This window comes from Sarcophilus harrisii, chromosome 2 (genome assembly GCF_902635505.1).
Source record: "Sarcophilus harrisii chromosome 2, mSarHar1.11, whole genome shotgun sequence".
Taxonomy (NCBI): Eukaryota; Metazoa; Chordata; class Mammalia; order Dasyuromorphia; family Dasyuridae; genus Sarcophilus; species Sarcophilus harrisii.
Genome location: NC_045427.1, coordinates 262,613,052 through 262,628,043, shown reverse-complemented (window position 1 = coordinate 262,628,043; position 14,992 = coordinate 262,613,052). Strand labels below are relative to the sequence as shown.

The 14,992-nt window shown below is 51.3% G+C and overlaps 1 protein-coding gene across 1 annotated transcript; it reads left to right on the top strand.

Moving 5' to 3' along the window:
• Window positions 1–4,706: 4,706 nt before the first annotated feature.
• LTK (leukocyte receptor tyrosine kinase) lies at window positions 4,707–14,911 on the top strand. Its single transcript, XM_031952121.1, has 20 exons — window positions 4,707–4,848; window positions 6,063–6,209; window positions 6,503–6,668; window positions 7,121–7,271; window positions 7,414–7,560; window positions 7,724–7,883; window positions 7,992–8,174; window positions 9,196–9,294; window positions 10,131–10,283; window positions 10,884–10,982; window positions 11,122–11,317; window positions 11,591–11,681; window positions 12,089–12,153; window positions 12,377–12,506; window positions 12,694–12,791; window positions 13,004–13,096; window positions 13,225–13,326; window positions 13,511–13,645; window positions 13,770–13,860; window positions 14,196–14,911. Exons 1-20 carry the CDS (start codon window positions 4,806–4,808, stop codon window positions 14,700–14,702), a joined length of 2,856 nt encoding a protein of 951 aa, XP_031807981.1. The 5' UTR covers window positions 4,707–4,805; the 3' UTR covers window positions 14,703–14,911.
• The last annotated feature ends 81 nt before the right edge of the window (window positions 14,912–14,992 follow it).

The following is a 14,992-nucleotide window of genomic DNA, read 5'->3' as shown; positions in this document are numbered from 1 at the left end:
TGGAAGGGATGTTTAATTTTAATGGTATAAGCAATTCTTTTCACTGTAACTTCCGGCCTTAAAGAAGTGCCTGAATAACTTGTTCGTGGGCACCTAGCTGGAGTAATCTGAAGGATCCTAAGTCCTGTCTCCAAGACCAGTCCCAGACATACCATCGTGCGGCCTTAGCGCATAAGGAGTGTTGGGCTTATAATGAGAAAGACAGAAGACTCGGCTTGGTCTGATGCTTTCAGTGGATAGAACTTTCACTTTAGAACCAGAAAGACCTGAGTTCAAATCTAGCCTCAGATATCTATCTGTGTGACTGTGGGTATGTTATCTGCCTTAGTAAAATAAGGATGTAATAATGGCACTGCCCTCCCAGAGGAATTGTGAGGGTCAAATAAGATTTATAAAGTGCTTAGCACAGCACTTGACACATAACAGACAGTAAATGCTTGTTCCTTTCCTCCAAGAAACTACCAGGTCTATTAATCTCTTTGAGCCTCAGTTATTTTTTATATTAAAAAAAATAATTATACCACTAATGTTTACTTCAAATGATGGCTTTAAGGTACAAAAAAAATTTAAAATGAATGATAAACAAATGAGAAAGTATTAAGTACTACTTATTTATATTCCAAGGAAGTTCTGGAAATATGGACACAAAAAGGATTCCCTTCCCTAAAGAGCTTACATTCTATTTTTAATAGAGTAAAGACAACACATATAAGGAATCTTTTAGTATGAGTACCTAAAACTATAAAGGAATAACAAGTGACACAATTTTGAGGGTCTCTAGGCTACTTCTCACATTTGACACTCAAGTTTCCAAGGTCTTCAACTTGTAACAACTACTCACAGATTCTTAGGGTAGATGAAGGATCTGTTTCTCCCCAACTACAGTCCAAAAGACCCACCTGGTGAATTTAATAACCAATAGACCCAGTTCAAAGCAAAAGAACTCAACTGCAAAATGCCTTCCCCCATAAGCCTGGGATACCATTTCCCTGCATATACACACATTACTGGGAAGAGGGGAAACAAATTTAGAGTACATTGGTCCTTCAGGACCACCTGAAGCACCACCGTCAGAACCAGGGTATCTTATGCAGAACTCTATTGATACTTTGCTTCATGGACTTCTGCTCCAACCCAGGTATAGCATCTCTGCTGGTTAAGATGATCAGTTGGGATCTCTAGGCAGGTCTGCTGCCTTCCAACTGCCAGGGCTAGCTCTTGATTGAATCCAAAATTGAGCCTGCTACTAGAGGTCATAAGCCTCTCTGTGAATATGTATTTCTGTTTTCTGTCTTGAGCCACTGAAGCTTTTGAACTGCTCCTTCCCTTGGTGGCCCTTCTTGATTATGTAGCTCCATGTTCAATTACATAAATAATGATGAGTTTGGGAAAGGAAAAAATTCCCTACCTGCCTTCTGGTAGGATCTCAGAGCCATATTCCAGAAAGCTACTCCATCTCTCCAAGACCTCACAGTAAATCAAACTATCCTCTGGGCAAGACAGACTTAGTCTTTTTTAAAAATGATTTTTTTTTCTATTAAACATTTACTGCAAGTTAAAACAACTTTGAGGTACCATCTCACATCTCTCAGATTGGCTGACAGAAAAGGTAATTATGAATGTTGGAGATGTGGGAAAACTGGACACTGATACATTGTTGTTTTGTGAACTGTTGTGAACTGATCTAGCCATTCTGGAGAACAATCTGGAACTCTGCCCAAAGGACTATAAAATTGTGCATACTCTTTCTCCCACCAGTGCCATTACTGGGTCTGTAACCCAAGAAAATCATAAAGGAGAGAAAAGGATCTACATGTACAAAAATGTTTGTGGCAGCAAAGAATTGGAAAATGTGTAGATGCCCATCACTTGGGGAATGGCTGAGCAAGTTGTGGTATATGAAGATAAGGGAATAGTATGGTTCTATAAAAATGATGAACAAGCTGATTTTAGGAAGGCTTGGAAAGATTTACATGAACGGATGCTGAGCAAACCAGGAATACATTGTACACAATAATAACAAGGACCTACAATGTTCAACTTTGAAAAACTTGGTTCTTCTCAGTGGTTCAGTGATCTAAGGCAATTCCAATAGACTTTAGACAGAAAAGGCCATCTGCATCCAGAAAAAGAATTATGGAGATTGGATGTAAATCAACACATGCTATGTTCACTTCTTTTTCTGCTCTTTAGTCTCTCCTATGGTTTTCTCCTTTTGCTCTAATTTTTCTCTCCCAACATGATTCATAAAGCAATATGTATTAAAAATAAATATTTTTAAAAGAAGCATTTACTTTTCTCTCCCCCATTAAAAAACAAAAACAAACCAAAAAGCCTTGTAACACATAGAAAAACAAAACTAATTCCCACATTGGCTTGGCCCAAAAATATGTGATCTACTGAATCTGTAGCCCAAAGAGATCATAAAAGAGGAAAAAGAACCCACATATGCAAAGATATTTGGAGCAGCTTTTTTTGTGATGGCAAGAAATTGGAAATTGAGTGTATGCTCATCAATTGAGCTGAATAAGCAATGGTATACTAATGTAATTGGATATTATTGTCCTAGAAGAAATTTTAAGTGGGGTGATTTCAGAAAAGCCTGGAGAGATTTTGCATGAGCTGATACTGAGTGAAGTGAGCAGAACCAAGAAAACTTTGTACAGAGTAATAGCAAGGTCATATGATGATCAGCTATGACTGACTTAGGTTTTCTCAGCAATACAGTGATCCAAGACAATTCCAATAGATTTGGGATGGAAAACGCCATATGTATTTAGAGAGAGAACTATGGAGACTGAATGTAGATTGAAGCATATTTTCACCTTTTGTTTGATTTCTTTTTCTTGTATTCTTCCCCCCCCCCCCCTTTTTGGTATGACTTTTCTTGCACATGACAAATATGGAAATATGTTTAAAAGAATTGCACATGTACATACCCTTTGATCCAGCAGTGTTACTACTGGGATTATATCCCAAAGAGATTATAAAGAAGGGAAAGGGACCTGTATGTGCACGAATGTTTGTGGCAGCCCTTTTTGTAGTGGCTAGAAACTGGAAACTGAATGGATGTCCATCAGTTGGAGAATGGCTGAATAAATTGTGGTATATGAAAATTATGGAATATTACTGTTCTGTAAGAAATGACCAACAGGATGATTTCAGAAAGGCCTGGAGAGACTTACACGAACTGATGCTGAGTGAAATGAGCAGGACCAGGAGATCATTATATACTTCAACAACAATACTATATGATGACCAGTTCTGATGGACCAGGCCATCCTCAGCAACAAGATCAACCAAATCATTTCCAATGGAACAGTAATGAACTGAACCAGCTATGCCCAGAAAAAGAACTCTGGGAGATGACTAAAAACCATTACATTGAATTTCCAATTCCTATATTTATGCACACATGCATTTCTGATTTCCTTCACAAGCTAATTGTACAATAATTCAGAGTCTGATTCTTTTTGTACAGCAAAATAATGTTTTGGTCATGTATACTTATTGTGTATCTAAGTTATATTTTAATATATTTAACATCTACTGGTCATCCTGCCATTTAGGGAAGGGGGTGGGGGGGGTAAGAGGTGAAAAATTGGAACAAGAGGTTTGGCAATTGTTAATGCTGTAAAGTTACCCATGTATATATCCTGTAAATAAAAGGCTATTAAATAAAAATAAAATTAAAAAAAAAAAAAAAGAATTGCACATGTATAACCTAAAAATGTGTGTGTGAGAAGGGGGGGTGTGATCAAGACAGAGAGGGAGGGAGGGAGAGAGAGAGAGAAGGAGGGAGGGGGAGGGGGGATAGGTGCACTTCACTTTAGAAAGTCAAAATATTCAGATAACATAGACCTTGTCACTGTTTACAAAGTATGGGGAGGAGTAATCTGATTGAATGGGAAGGGCAGCAAGCCATTGGCTGGGTGGAGATGGGCCACATCCCTGGAAAACTTGAAAAAGCTAATCCTGAACTTATTTTTTTAAAAAAAAATGCTCCAAATCACTTAATAGAATACAGAAATGCAAATTTTAAAACAACTCTGAGTTCCTACATACAACTTTGAGAGCTAAGCAGGGCAAGTAGTATCCCCACTTTACATTTGAGAAACCAAGACTCAGACAGAGTTAAGAATTTGCCCAAGCTCCCACCAGGAGAAACTCAAGCTTGCAGCTTAGCGCAATGGTCCGGGCCAGAGTGCAAATCCTTGTGCATGAAATGAACGTGAACAAAGTGTTTTATGAGGGAAATGGGGGTGTGGGGACGAAGGAGGGTGCTCAGTGTCAGTTTCTGGACCCATCAACACTAAATTACATCTCGGGGGACATAAAACCCCGCCACTCCGCCTCTCCCAGGGAATGCCTAATAAAGCACCTGACATGTCAGAGGCAGGGGAAGAACAGATTCCTTTGCCTGACTGCTCTGCCTCTAAATCTCCTTCCTTAGCTCCCTAAGGCATCCACCTTACTGGAACCCCAAAACCCAGGGCATTAGGAGCTGCTTGCTGTTTGGCCTCTCCCCATTCTTAGCCGAATAATCCGAGGCATCCACCTTGATTTTTGGTCCTAAGGCAGACCTGGCTGACAGGACCGAATGCAGACGCTTTGTGCCCCCTCCTCCTCCCTGATTCCTGAGTTGCTCTGGCCACAGGTCTGAGACGGGTGTGGCTTGGGCGGGCTTTAGGACCCTGAGGTACCCTGGGGCTGCTGGACACTCCTATAAGCCTCGGGCTGTCTGACGGTCCAGCACAGCTGCTGCGGAGTCCTTGCCCGCACCTGGCTGGCCCGGGCGGGCGGTGATGGAAGGCCTGGTCCGCTTGCTGCTGTGCCTCAGCTCTGGGGGTAAGCGCCATCGCCAGCGACCGCTTGTATCCAGGACCTGCGGGGCCCCACCCGGCCTCGCCCAACCTTCGGGAGGTCGGGACGGCACTGGGGTCTTCCAGCCCCAAACTCAGAAGCTCCCATTCTCTTGCAACCTGTCAGGGTGGAAAGGGGTAGGTAGGGGCGTTGGGAGGGACCCGGGAACAGCCTGCACCTCCTGGATCCACCATAGGGCCAACTACAGTGGTCCGGACGGTCCAAATGATCCCTCCATTTTTCCCGTGACGTCTTCAGGGGACCCCTACCTGAGTAGTGCACCAGGATCCAAGTCCCAGGAGATCAAGGGCACTCCTGGCTCCGGCCCTTTCACCGGAATAGATCTGAGACCCCCGAGAAATTGAAGCCTCAGTTTGGGGAGAGCTGGGGGAGAATATGATTTTAGGATTGGAAGGGAAGGGGCCCAGTCCAGTGGGTCACTGAGCTGATGGAGGAGCAAGGTCAGTGTGCCTGGGAGCTTTGGATTCTGCTCACCAAGAACAACAGGAGGATCAAACACTCGGGAGAGGGATAGGGGGAAAGGAGTCCTCGCGTGAGAGGGAGGCCACACAGATAGATTTCTCTTTGTAAGCCCGTGGTGAGGGTCCGGATTGTTTTGCCAATGCAACGGGTTGGGTTCTGTCGAGGCTGCCTAACCCCTCATTCTTACTTCCCTGCCCAGTAAAACCTCATTTCTCTCTACTCCTCGCCGTGCTTTGAAGGTGGTGAGCTCTTTAATCTAAGATTGGGGAGCAGGTTTTGAGGGGTTAAGCCTAAGGGAGTCCCTGCTTTATTTGCCCACCACTAATACTAGAATCACAAGGATTTTAGAGCCAGAAAGAATATTAAAGACTGTTTAGGGATTTTTAACCTAGGATCTACAAGCCCGAGTTCGACTAACTTGGATGGGGGAAATTCCACTTTTACTTCATTATCATTGTTTTTCTTTCTAATTCTCTGCGTTTTGTTTTCTTCTGAGAAGGCATCCACACCCACGATACTGGTTTATGACCAAAAAAAAAATCTAAGCATCTTTGATCTAGACCTAATTTTACAGACCAGGAAACCGAGGCCCCTTTCCTTGCTCAGGATCACACAGCCTTTAGTGCCCGGCTGAAACTCAAGCCTGTTGCCACACCTTTCCAATCCACGCCCCAGCCCGACTCCCACCCCTGTTATTCTCGGCATTTTTTCTGCAGGTGCCATTCTCTGCTCCTCGAGCTCCGAGTCTCCGGTGCCTTCCCTCACACCCCCGCCTCTGCCGCCTCCCGTCCTCAGTCTCGAGAGGACCGGTGTCGTCTCCCAGAGTGGCACTCAGGAGCCCGCAGCTTCCCATGGCCTTTCCGGTGAGACTTCAGGTGGCCCCTGCTGCCAGACCGCCCCCCCCTCCCAAACCCCGCAGCTCCCCTCCTGCTCCCCTTCTCCAGTCTCAAAAGCACTCCTCCCAGACCCTTCCAGCCCCACCGTCCCGTCTCAGAGCATCTCACTGCTCTGACTCCTGGGCTGGCTCTTGCAAGCCTTTCTAGACATCCGCTATGAGGGGCTGGACGGGACCAGGTGGGACACGCGAAGCTTAAAGGTTCGGACGATGACCCTCCCATTCCCCTTTCCTCTCCTCCTCCCCCGTCCCCTGGACTAGATGGTCAGTGGCAGTTTTCCACCTGCGGAGCTAGCGGCAGGCGCGGCCCCACGCAGGCGCAGTGCGACGGGGCGTACGCGGGAGGCAACGTGGCGGTGACCGTGGGAGCTGAGGGCTCCCTGCGGGGAGTGCAGCTCTGGAAGGTGCCGGCTCCCGCCCGTTATCTGTAAGTGCCTGGGCTGGAGGAGGACGGGGCGGAGGCTCGGAGTGATTCACCAGACCAGTGCTGGTCAAGGGACTGCCCCCGCGGCGGTTAGGAAACTTAAGTGAAGAAGAGAGAAAGGGAGGCCAGATTCCGCCGTGTGGAGAGCTCTCAGAGGGTCTCTCAGGAGACTTAAGCTCTTTGGCTAGAAAACCCAATCCAGCAAACCTGGCCTGTCCTTGCCCCTTCTCCCTGCCCGTGCCCCCTTCTCCCTGCCTAACACATCCTACTCCTGCCTCAAACAAAACAAATAACCAAACCAAAAAACCTTTCTGGAGAGGGAGATACGTCCGGTGAGCAAATCCATCCCCCCGAAGTCACCAGCACAGGCACTTAACCCGAGCCCTGACTTTCCCCTGGGGTGGGGCTCGAGCCCTGATGGGGACGGCTAAGGAGCCAAAGCTGGCTTCCCCCAGGATCTCTGCTTACGGGGCCGCCGGAGGCAAAGGAGCCAAGAATCACAACTCTCGGGCCCACGGGGTCTTCGTCTCGTCTATCTTTACCTTGCACCAAGGGGAGCTGCTCTACATCCTGGTGGGGCAGCAGGGAGGGGATGCCTGTCCCGGAGTAAGCAGTGGGGGGAATGGGAAGAGGACGGGCGGGGGAACGGAGACGGCCTGAAGTGTCTGGGAAGCGGGACTAGGAAACGAGGAGCTGTCGGAACCCACTGTCTGAAGCCTCCTTGTCCTGTCCCATTCTGTGCCGGCAGGGGAGCCCGGAGAGCCAAGACGTTTGCCTCGGGGCGTCTACAGCAGCGGAGGAAGAAGAGAAGGCGGCTGGAACCCCAGCATCCCTGGGTCGCAGGCGCTGGGCTGGAGGGGGCGGGGGCGGGGGGGGCGCCTCTTACGTCTTTCGGGTAGGTCCCTTCGACTCCCCCGCCGCCCTCAGGGGGAGGCTGGCTCCTTCCCGGCTTGTGTATCCATCCCCAGGACCCGAGGGCCCTCCTTCATCCTCCCGACTCCGCGGGAAGGAGGGTCCTTGGGAGACCGACCCCCTGACAGCGCCCATGTCCTTCTCAGCGGCTGCAGTCGGGGGAACTGGAGCCTCTGTTGGTGGCTGCGGGCGGCGGGGGCCGAGCCTACCTGAGAAGGCGACAGAGAGGCCCTCCGGCCCCGACCTGGGAGAAGCTGGAGAACCGGACCTCTGCGCCCGGGAGTGGCGGGAGGGGCGGGGCCGCAGGTGAGAAGGCGCCCGGGACCCTCAGTGACCGGCTGGCGCGGGCGTCCGTCCCCACGGGTCCGTATCTCCGGGACTGCCTGCGGCAGCTGAGGCTCGTCCGCTCTGCAGGTGGAGGAGGCGGATGGAGCTCGGGAGCTCCCTCGGCGCAGGGCGGTCACTGTCTGCTGGAGGGAGCGGAGGGTGGCCAGGGCTGTCCGGAAGCCTGGGCTGCGCTCCGCTGGGCGCCGACTGGCGGCTTTGGGGGCGGGGGCGGACCCTGCACCGCGGGAGGCGGCGGCGGCGGCTACCGGGGTAGGTGACTCCCCAGCGGGGCTGGCACGGATGCATGAGAATGGGGAAAATCGGTAGCTCGCCCTCCTCTTGGGCCCCACGGGCGTGGCCATGATCTGTGGGATCCAGGATGGAGGGCGCCGTGTCAGGAATCGAGAGCCACACAGTGATTTTGGGCTGTAAGCCGAGAGGAGGAGACAGCAACCACACAGTAAAACGAACAGTAAAATTTTATTGTCTTTAGCCTATAAACTCTTCCATTTTCCCTACTTTTCCTTTGAGGATCCTGCTCTGGGATCTACCTGGCAAATAGACTTCTAACTGTGATCCTGGGCAACTCACTTAACCCCAGTTGCCTCACTAAAAAGGAAAAAGGGGGAAAAAAAAAAGACAAATAGACGTCCCCTCCAGCGGCCAAAATAATTCTGATGTACCGACGTTCGGTTTATCTTCATCGCTACTCGATGTTCATTTGAATATGATCGTTTTTCCTGCCACCCCTGAAATCACACTGTATCTTATAAGCCCAATAAGAAGGAACCCATTTTTTAGAAGTATGAGAGAAGCATCCGAGAGAAAGACTTAGGAACATGCATAGATTTCTGGAGTGCCAAGAAATCCTTTGTTTCGTAAACAAGCATCTCGTTGATGTGATTTGCTTTCTCCCTTCAACCTCCATAGAAACACATTGGGATATTTACAGCACTCACTCCATACTCTCCTCTAGAAGTCCCTCAGTTCTTCATTACCTCTTCTCAGATATATCCTAAATTGAAGGAGCTCTAACTTATGGGACCTTCTGAGTTCTGAGACTAATTCCCACTGTGTCGTTTTAATAACAGTGGATTTGCTGTTAAATGACCCGGGATGGAATTCCAGCTGTTCAGTGACGTTGGGGATATTACTTAACCTCCCTGGGTCTGAGTTATCCCCATTTGTGAAATGAGAAGGTTGGAATCAGTGATATCTGAAGGCCTGACCAGATTAAATCCTATGATCTCTGTCTGTCTGTCTCTCCCTCCCTACCTCCCTCATTCCCCAGGGGGTGATACTTCAGAGACAGATGATCTCTGGACAGATGGAGAGGATGGTGTTTCCTTTGTACATCCCAGCAGTGAGCTCTACCTGCACCCTTTGCAAGGTAAGTCTCCATTCTCATATTCTAAGCCTTTCCCCTTAACTTTCTTTGAAATCCTTTGCATGCTCAACGCAATAACAATAGACGCCTTTATTGTTTAGTCTGATTCTTTGTGACCACTTTTGAGGTTTTCTTTGCAAAGATACTGGAGTGGTCTGCCATTTCCTTCTCCAGCTCATTTTACAGGTGAGGAGAGACTGAGGCAAACAGGATTAAGTGACTTGCCCAGGGTCACACAGTGTCTGGGGCTGAATTTGACCTCAGGGCTTCCTGACTCCATGTCTAGTGCTCTATCCACAGTACCACTTGGCTGCATTTACGTTGCAAAGCTTTCATACATTGTCTTATCTGATCCATAACCCTACCTTTGAGATGGATCCTATTATCATTCCCATTTTTTAATTTGTTTGAATTAGAAATGGAATAATTTATGCAGAAAATACATAGAAAAGCTCTCACATTGATCACCCCCATTTTAAAGAGAAATATCAAGTGATTTGTCTCGGATCATTCATTGGCTATGCATCTAAGATGAATCTGACTTAGGCTGTACTCCCATCAGAAATATTTCGAGGTCCCAAGGGAACATGTGTCTATTTTAATCTGAGCCGTGTTTATTAGGTGTGTGGGCTGTTTCTCAATGAAGCTGGGGCCTTCCACGTCGCTCCTCCTTGGGGCTGTTCAGATAACCACTTATTCCGCCTGCAGCTTTGACAGAAACCTGATCCGCCCCTAGACTCAGGAGTCTCCGTCTCTGCTCCTCTCCCACCTTGTGGCAGGCTTCCCCAGACTCTTCCAAGCCCTGCCTACTCTGACACTTCTTGTTCTGGGCCCAACAGTCACGGAGAACCACGGCGAGGTGGACATCCGGCTGCACCTCAACTGCAGTCACTGTCCCTTGAAAGAATGCCACTGGAAGGCTGAGCTGCGGGCGGCTGTGTGCCTGTGCCCTGACGGCACCGCCTTGGTCGGGGATAACGTTACTTGCACAGGTACCGCCCTTCCCCCGCCCGCCTCCTCCAGACCTCTCAGACAAGAGCACACAAAGTCTCAGGTGGGGTAGGGCCGAGTTACAGGAGAGGCCGACAAGGGTGCGGCGTTTCCTCCTCTTCTTCCTGCTGGGGTGAGGCACAATCCATTAATGATTAGACGGTCCAGAACTTAACTGTGGCTGGGTGACGGGGACTTTGCCCCAAGCTACCAAAATTTTGAAGGGTGCTGATAATATTTTCAGTCCTTCAGCAACATAGGGGGAAAAAAAAAAGCATGGCTTGGTTGCTAAGAATAAATAGGAAACTACCAAGGACTGCCTCGCCCCAGCCCCAGATAGGCTCTTCTCCAAGCCAGCCCTGCCTGCATTCGGAGGGAGCTGATGGTCTCCAGGGATCTCTGCCGCGTTCTCCGCCCTCCTCATCCAGGGAACACTGTGCCAATTGCCTCCAAGGGCTAGAAATGACTTGTTATGGCAGTGGGGTGCTTAACCTTGGGTAACCTTGCCAGCTGGAAGTCTGGAAGGGGAGCTCTGCTTTCTGGGGTGTTTCTCATGGAAGCAAGCAGGAGGGGTCCTGCTGTAACTGGGCTTCTCTTTGCAGAACTGCCCTCCCCCCTGAGCCCTCTGGTTCTGACCATGGTAGTGGTGGTGGTGATGGCTTCCACCCTGAGCCTGCTCTTGGTCTGTGGAGGTCTGGTAGGTAAGGAGCGCCTGTGGGGCGGCCACAGAAGAAGGGATAGAAAGCTAGGGGAGCCTCCAGGTTTCAGGAGGAGAGCCTGGGAGATGGATCTGGGAGGGTGGGCTCCAGGTACACTCAGACCCCATGCTTGCGCCTGCAGCACACCAGCAGAAGTGGTGGGGCTTGTGGGGGACAAGACTGCCCGGAGCCGAGTTCTCTCTCAGCAAACTTCGAATCTCAGCTATCAGAACCGCCCCCAACCCCAACTACTGCCAGGTCGGGCTTTGTCCACGCCTGCCCTTGCCCCTCCCTCCAGGGCTTCTCGAGGTTCCCAGAGGCAATATCACTCTGCTCAGGTGAGATTCCTCAGAACTCTTTCCCCACCCCCCTTGTTCCTCGAGGCACAGAATTATTATTTTCCAGGTCTTGGGTTTTAAAGGGTGGGAAGGTTTCAGGGGGCCACTGAGAGCTCAGCCACTCCAGGTCCACCCAGCTGAGTATGCAGTAGGTGTTCAATAAATGTCTGTGTGAATAACTGAAGTGCAGGTTCTTGTTCGATGGGTGCAATTGCCAATCCTTTGAGATTCTCCCAGAGCCCTTTCTCCAGATTCCAACTTGTCTTCCTGCAGAGCACTGGGACACGGTGCCTTTGGTGAGGTCTACGAGGGGTTGGTGCTGGGCATTGCTGATGGCCCCAATCCACTTCAGGTGGCTATCAAGGTGAGAAGGAGGATCCCAGTGCAGACCCAGGGTGCTCGGGGTGAGAGTAAGATCATGGACTTAAAGCTGGGAGGAAAGCCAGCCCCTTCAGGAAACGAGCTCAAACGGATCCAGGGTCACACAGCCGTGTTTTGTCACTGCACAACTCGCTATGGAAGGAAGGACTGAAACAGGCATTTATTAAGCGCCTCCTACATGTCGGGCGCTGTGCTAAGCCCTTACAGATACGGCATTTGGTCACCATAATGCTGGGGGGAGGGAGGCGCCATATACAGGTACTGGGGTCTAGAGAGAGGGAGAAGGAGGACCTCCTTCTCCCAGTGGAGGTTGGCCCTGTCCCTCCCCAGGGAGATCTGGGATGATGGTGTCTCTCCCACCCAACCTTTCCTCTTGCATCTCCTCCTTAGACCCTCCCTGAACTCTGCTCCCAACAGGATGAGATGGATTTCCTGATGGAAGCACTTATCATCAGGTATCCCTTGGGGCTGGGGGGATTTGGAGCCTGTTTGAGAGAGGGGAGGCAGTGGTGCCCCCAGACTCCGCCCGTTCCCTGGGCCGATCCCCAGTATCTGGGGGGGCAGGTCCGACTTCCGCCCTCTCTGGCACTAGGGACGGGCGCGGGGCGCGCCCACCTCCCTCTGAGTGACGGTGCGTGGGTTGTGGCGCTGGTTGGTGCCCCTTGGGTGTGCTTTCAGTAAGTTCAGCCACCAGAACATTGTGCGGTGTGTGGGGCTTAGCCTCCGGGCCCCCCCTCGGCTCATCCTGCTGGAGCTGATGGCCGGTGGGGATATGAAGAGCTTCCTGAGACACAGCCGGCCGCACCTGGTAAGCCCCTGCCCTGGTACCTGTTTCCACGAAATCTTCCCCGTTTCCTTCTTACTCCCTCCTGGAGACTCCAAATTCCCCATCAGTCCAAGTCATCCCCGAGTCACCTGTGGCCCTCTCCAAGTGCCCGTGTCTCTGGCCTCGGATCCTTGGACGGGGTGACCCTCCGCCCTCCCTTGGTCCCCAGGGCCAGCCTTCCCCGCTGACCATGCGAGATCTGCTCCACCTTGCCCGGGATGTGGCCCAGGGCTGCCATTACCTGGAAGAAAACCACTTCATCCACAGGTTGGGGAGCCTGGGGAGAGAATGTTGGCTCAGGGGGACACAGCACCTTAGCCATGGAACCCTCAAGTGTGGCTGTGCAACGCAGGTTGGGGAGGTCAGAGAGAGGAGGGAAATGTCTTGGGAAGGAGGAGCAAGAAGGGGCCAGTGAGGATGGGCAAGGGGAGGGCTGTTGGGTCCCTCCTTTCCTGGGAATTGAGGCGATGGCCCTACAGGGACATTGCAGCCCGGAACTGCCTCCTGACCTGCGGTGGACCTGGCCGAGTGGCTAAGATTGGCGACTTTGGGATGGCTCGGGACATCTACCGGTGAGGGAAGCTGGGAGACACCTGAAGGAGGGGGAAGGACGTACTGAGAAATGGCTGCAATAGCAAGGACGGGGGAGTCACGTGTCGGGGGGATGTGTTGGCACTAATTCCACGCTCCCTTTTTATAGAGCAAGTTATTATCGAAAGGGAGGCCGGGCTATGCTACCTGTCAAGTGGATGCCCCCTGAGGCTTTCCTGGAGGGCATTTTCACCTCTAAGACTGACTCCTGGTAACAGTCTCTTACAGCCCAGCCCTGAGGCCTGGGGGCTGGGCTTTTCCTTGGTTCGGAGGGGGGCTTCCAGCCCTGGCTGGGGTCCGTGTAGGACCTGAGTGCCCTGGAGTGGGGGGGCAGCGGGGAGAGACTCTGGAGCTTGTGCCCAGGCAGTGCCAGGCTGATTCCCGGCTTGGCACAGGTCTTTTGGGGTCCTGTTATGGGAGATCTTTTCCCTGGGCTACATGCCTTACCCGGGTCGCACCAACCAGGAGGTGCTGGACTTTATCATTGGAGGAGGCAGGATGGACCCGCCTCGGAGCTGCCCTGGCCCAGTGTGAGTACGGGGACTGTCAGGAGGTGGAGAACACTCGGAGAAGTGGGGGTGGGGTGGGAGCACTCAGCCAGCCACTGCCGGGGGCGGGGGAATGGGAGGGGGTAATATCCAGAATTCTCCCCAGGTACCGCATCATGACCCAGTGCTGGCAACATCAGCCTGACCACCGGCCCAACTTTGCTAGTATCCTGGAACGGCTCCACTATTGTTCCCAGGTGGGCCGGCGCAGGGAGGTAGCACACTGTTTATACCCTGGAATCCTAGCGCTTGAAGGGACCTCCGAAATCATGCAGCCCCCACCCCCTCAGGGTGGCTACAAATTAGCAAACAGACTCAGGAAGGTCATGTGGGATTTGAACCCAGGTTCCCCATTCCAGAACCAATGAATGATCTTTCCACTACGTTGTGATGCTTCTCCCAGGAGGTCTCAGGTCACATGTAATGGAAACTAAGGGAAAGAGGGGTCTAAGTGACCTCCTCCCATCTGAGTCTCAAAACTAAGCTTCCTCACGACAATGGAGTTAGATACAATCATTCACTCCTGTTCCAGGACCCAGACGTGCTGAACACACCTCTACCAGTTGACCTAGGGCCAGCCCCAGAGGAAGAGGGGGCTTCTGTGCTGGGGAATGGTCTCTCACACCCCCTGCTAGCTACAGGCCGGGTGAACGCTCCCCAGCCTCAGGAGCTGCGGGTTGACAACCTTGAGACTTGGGGAGTGAGTTCCTCTGGCCCCAAGCCCTCCAAGGCCAAGGGGCTCCAGCTGCTGGACAAGAGGCAGAGTCTGTGGAATCCCACCTATGGGTCCTGGGCCTCCCCCGGTTTTGAGGGTGAAGACTCGGGCATTGAAGAGAACAGCACTTCCTCCCCCAGCCCTTCCCCCACTTTTCTTAGTAACCCGGCCCCCCTGAAGTCCAATTCCCTCCTCCCTCTGACTCACCCCCTCCCAGCCTGTGAAGATGGGATATGCTGTCTGTCAGGGTGGGATCTAAAACGGGGTGTCTCTCAGGCTGATGTGGAGGGACCTCGCTCTTCGGAAGCCACCACTGCCTTCTAAGGGCATGATTCCCTCCCTCCGGCCACCTCAACTTGACCCCGCTGCTGCGAGGAGTGTCCCACTCCTTCCCTCACATGCATCCTCACCCTGATCAGCTCCCAATCCCCACCATGGCTCTGAATTGGTGGCAGGCCTGGGACTCCTTTCCTTTTGCTGATTACCCTCTGAACTTGTATTTATAATGCTCTGGAATAAAAAGCTGCCCCTGGGCTCTTAGGTTACTTCTTATACTCAGGAAGGGTTGGGTAGGGGCAATTTTATCAGCTGGGCCCCATTGCCTCAGGCTACTG

Coding starts and splice junctions, on each gene's coding strand:
- LTK (XM_031952121.1), top strand. CDS start 4,806: ATGGAAGGCCTGGTCCGCTTGCTGCTGTGCCTCAGCTCTGGGG. Junction 11,318..11,590: donor GGCAATATCACTCTGCTCAG/GTGAGATTCCTC, acceptor GTCTTCCTGCAG/AGCACTGGGACACGGTGCCT. Junction 11,682..12,088: donor CACTTCAGGTGGCTATCAAG/GTGAGAAGGAGG, acceptor TCTCCTCCTTAG/ACCCTCCCTGAACTCTGCTC.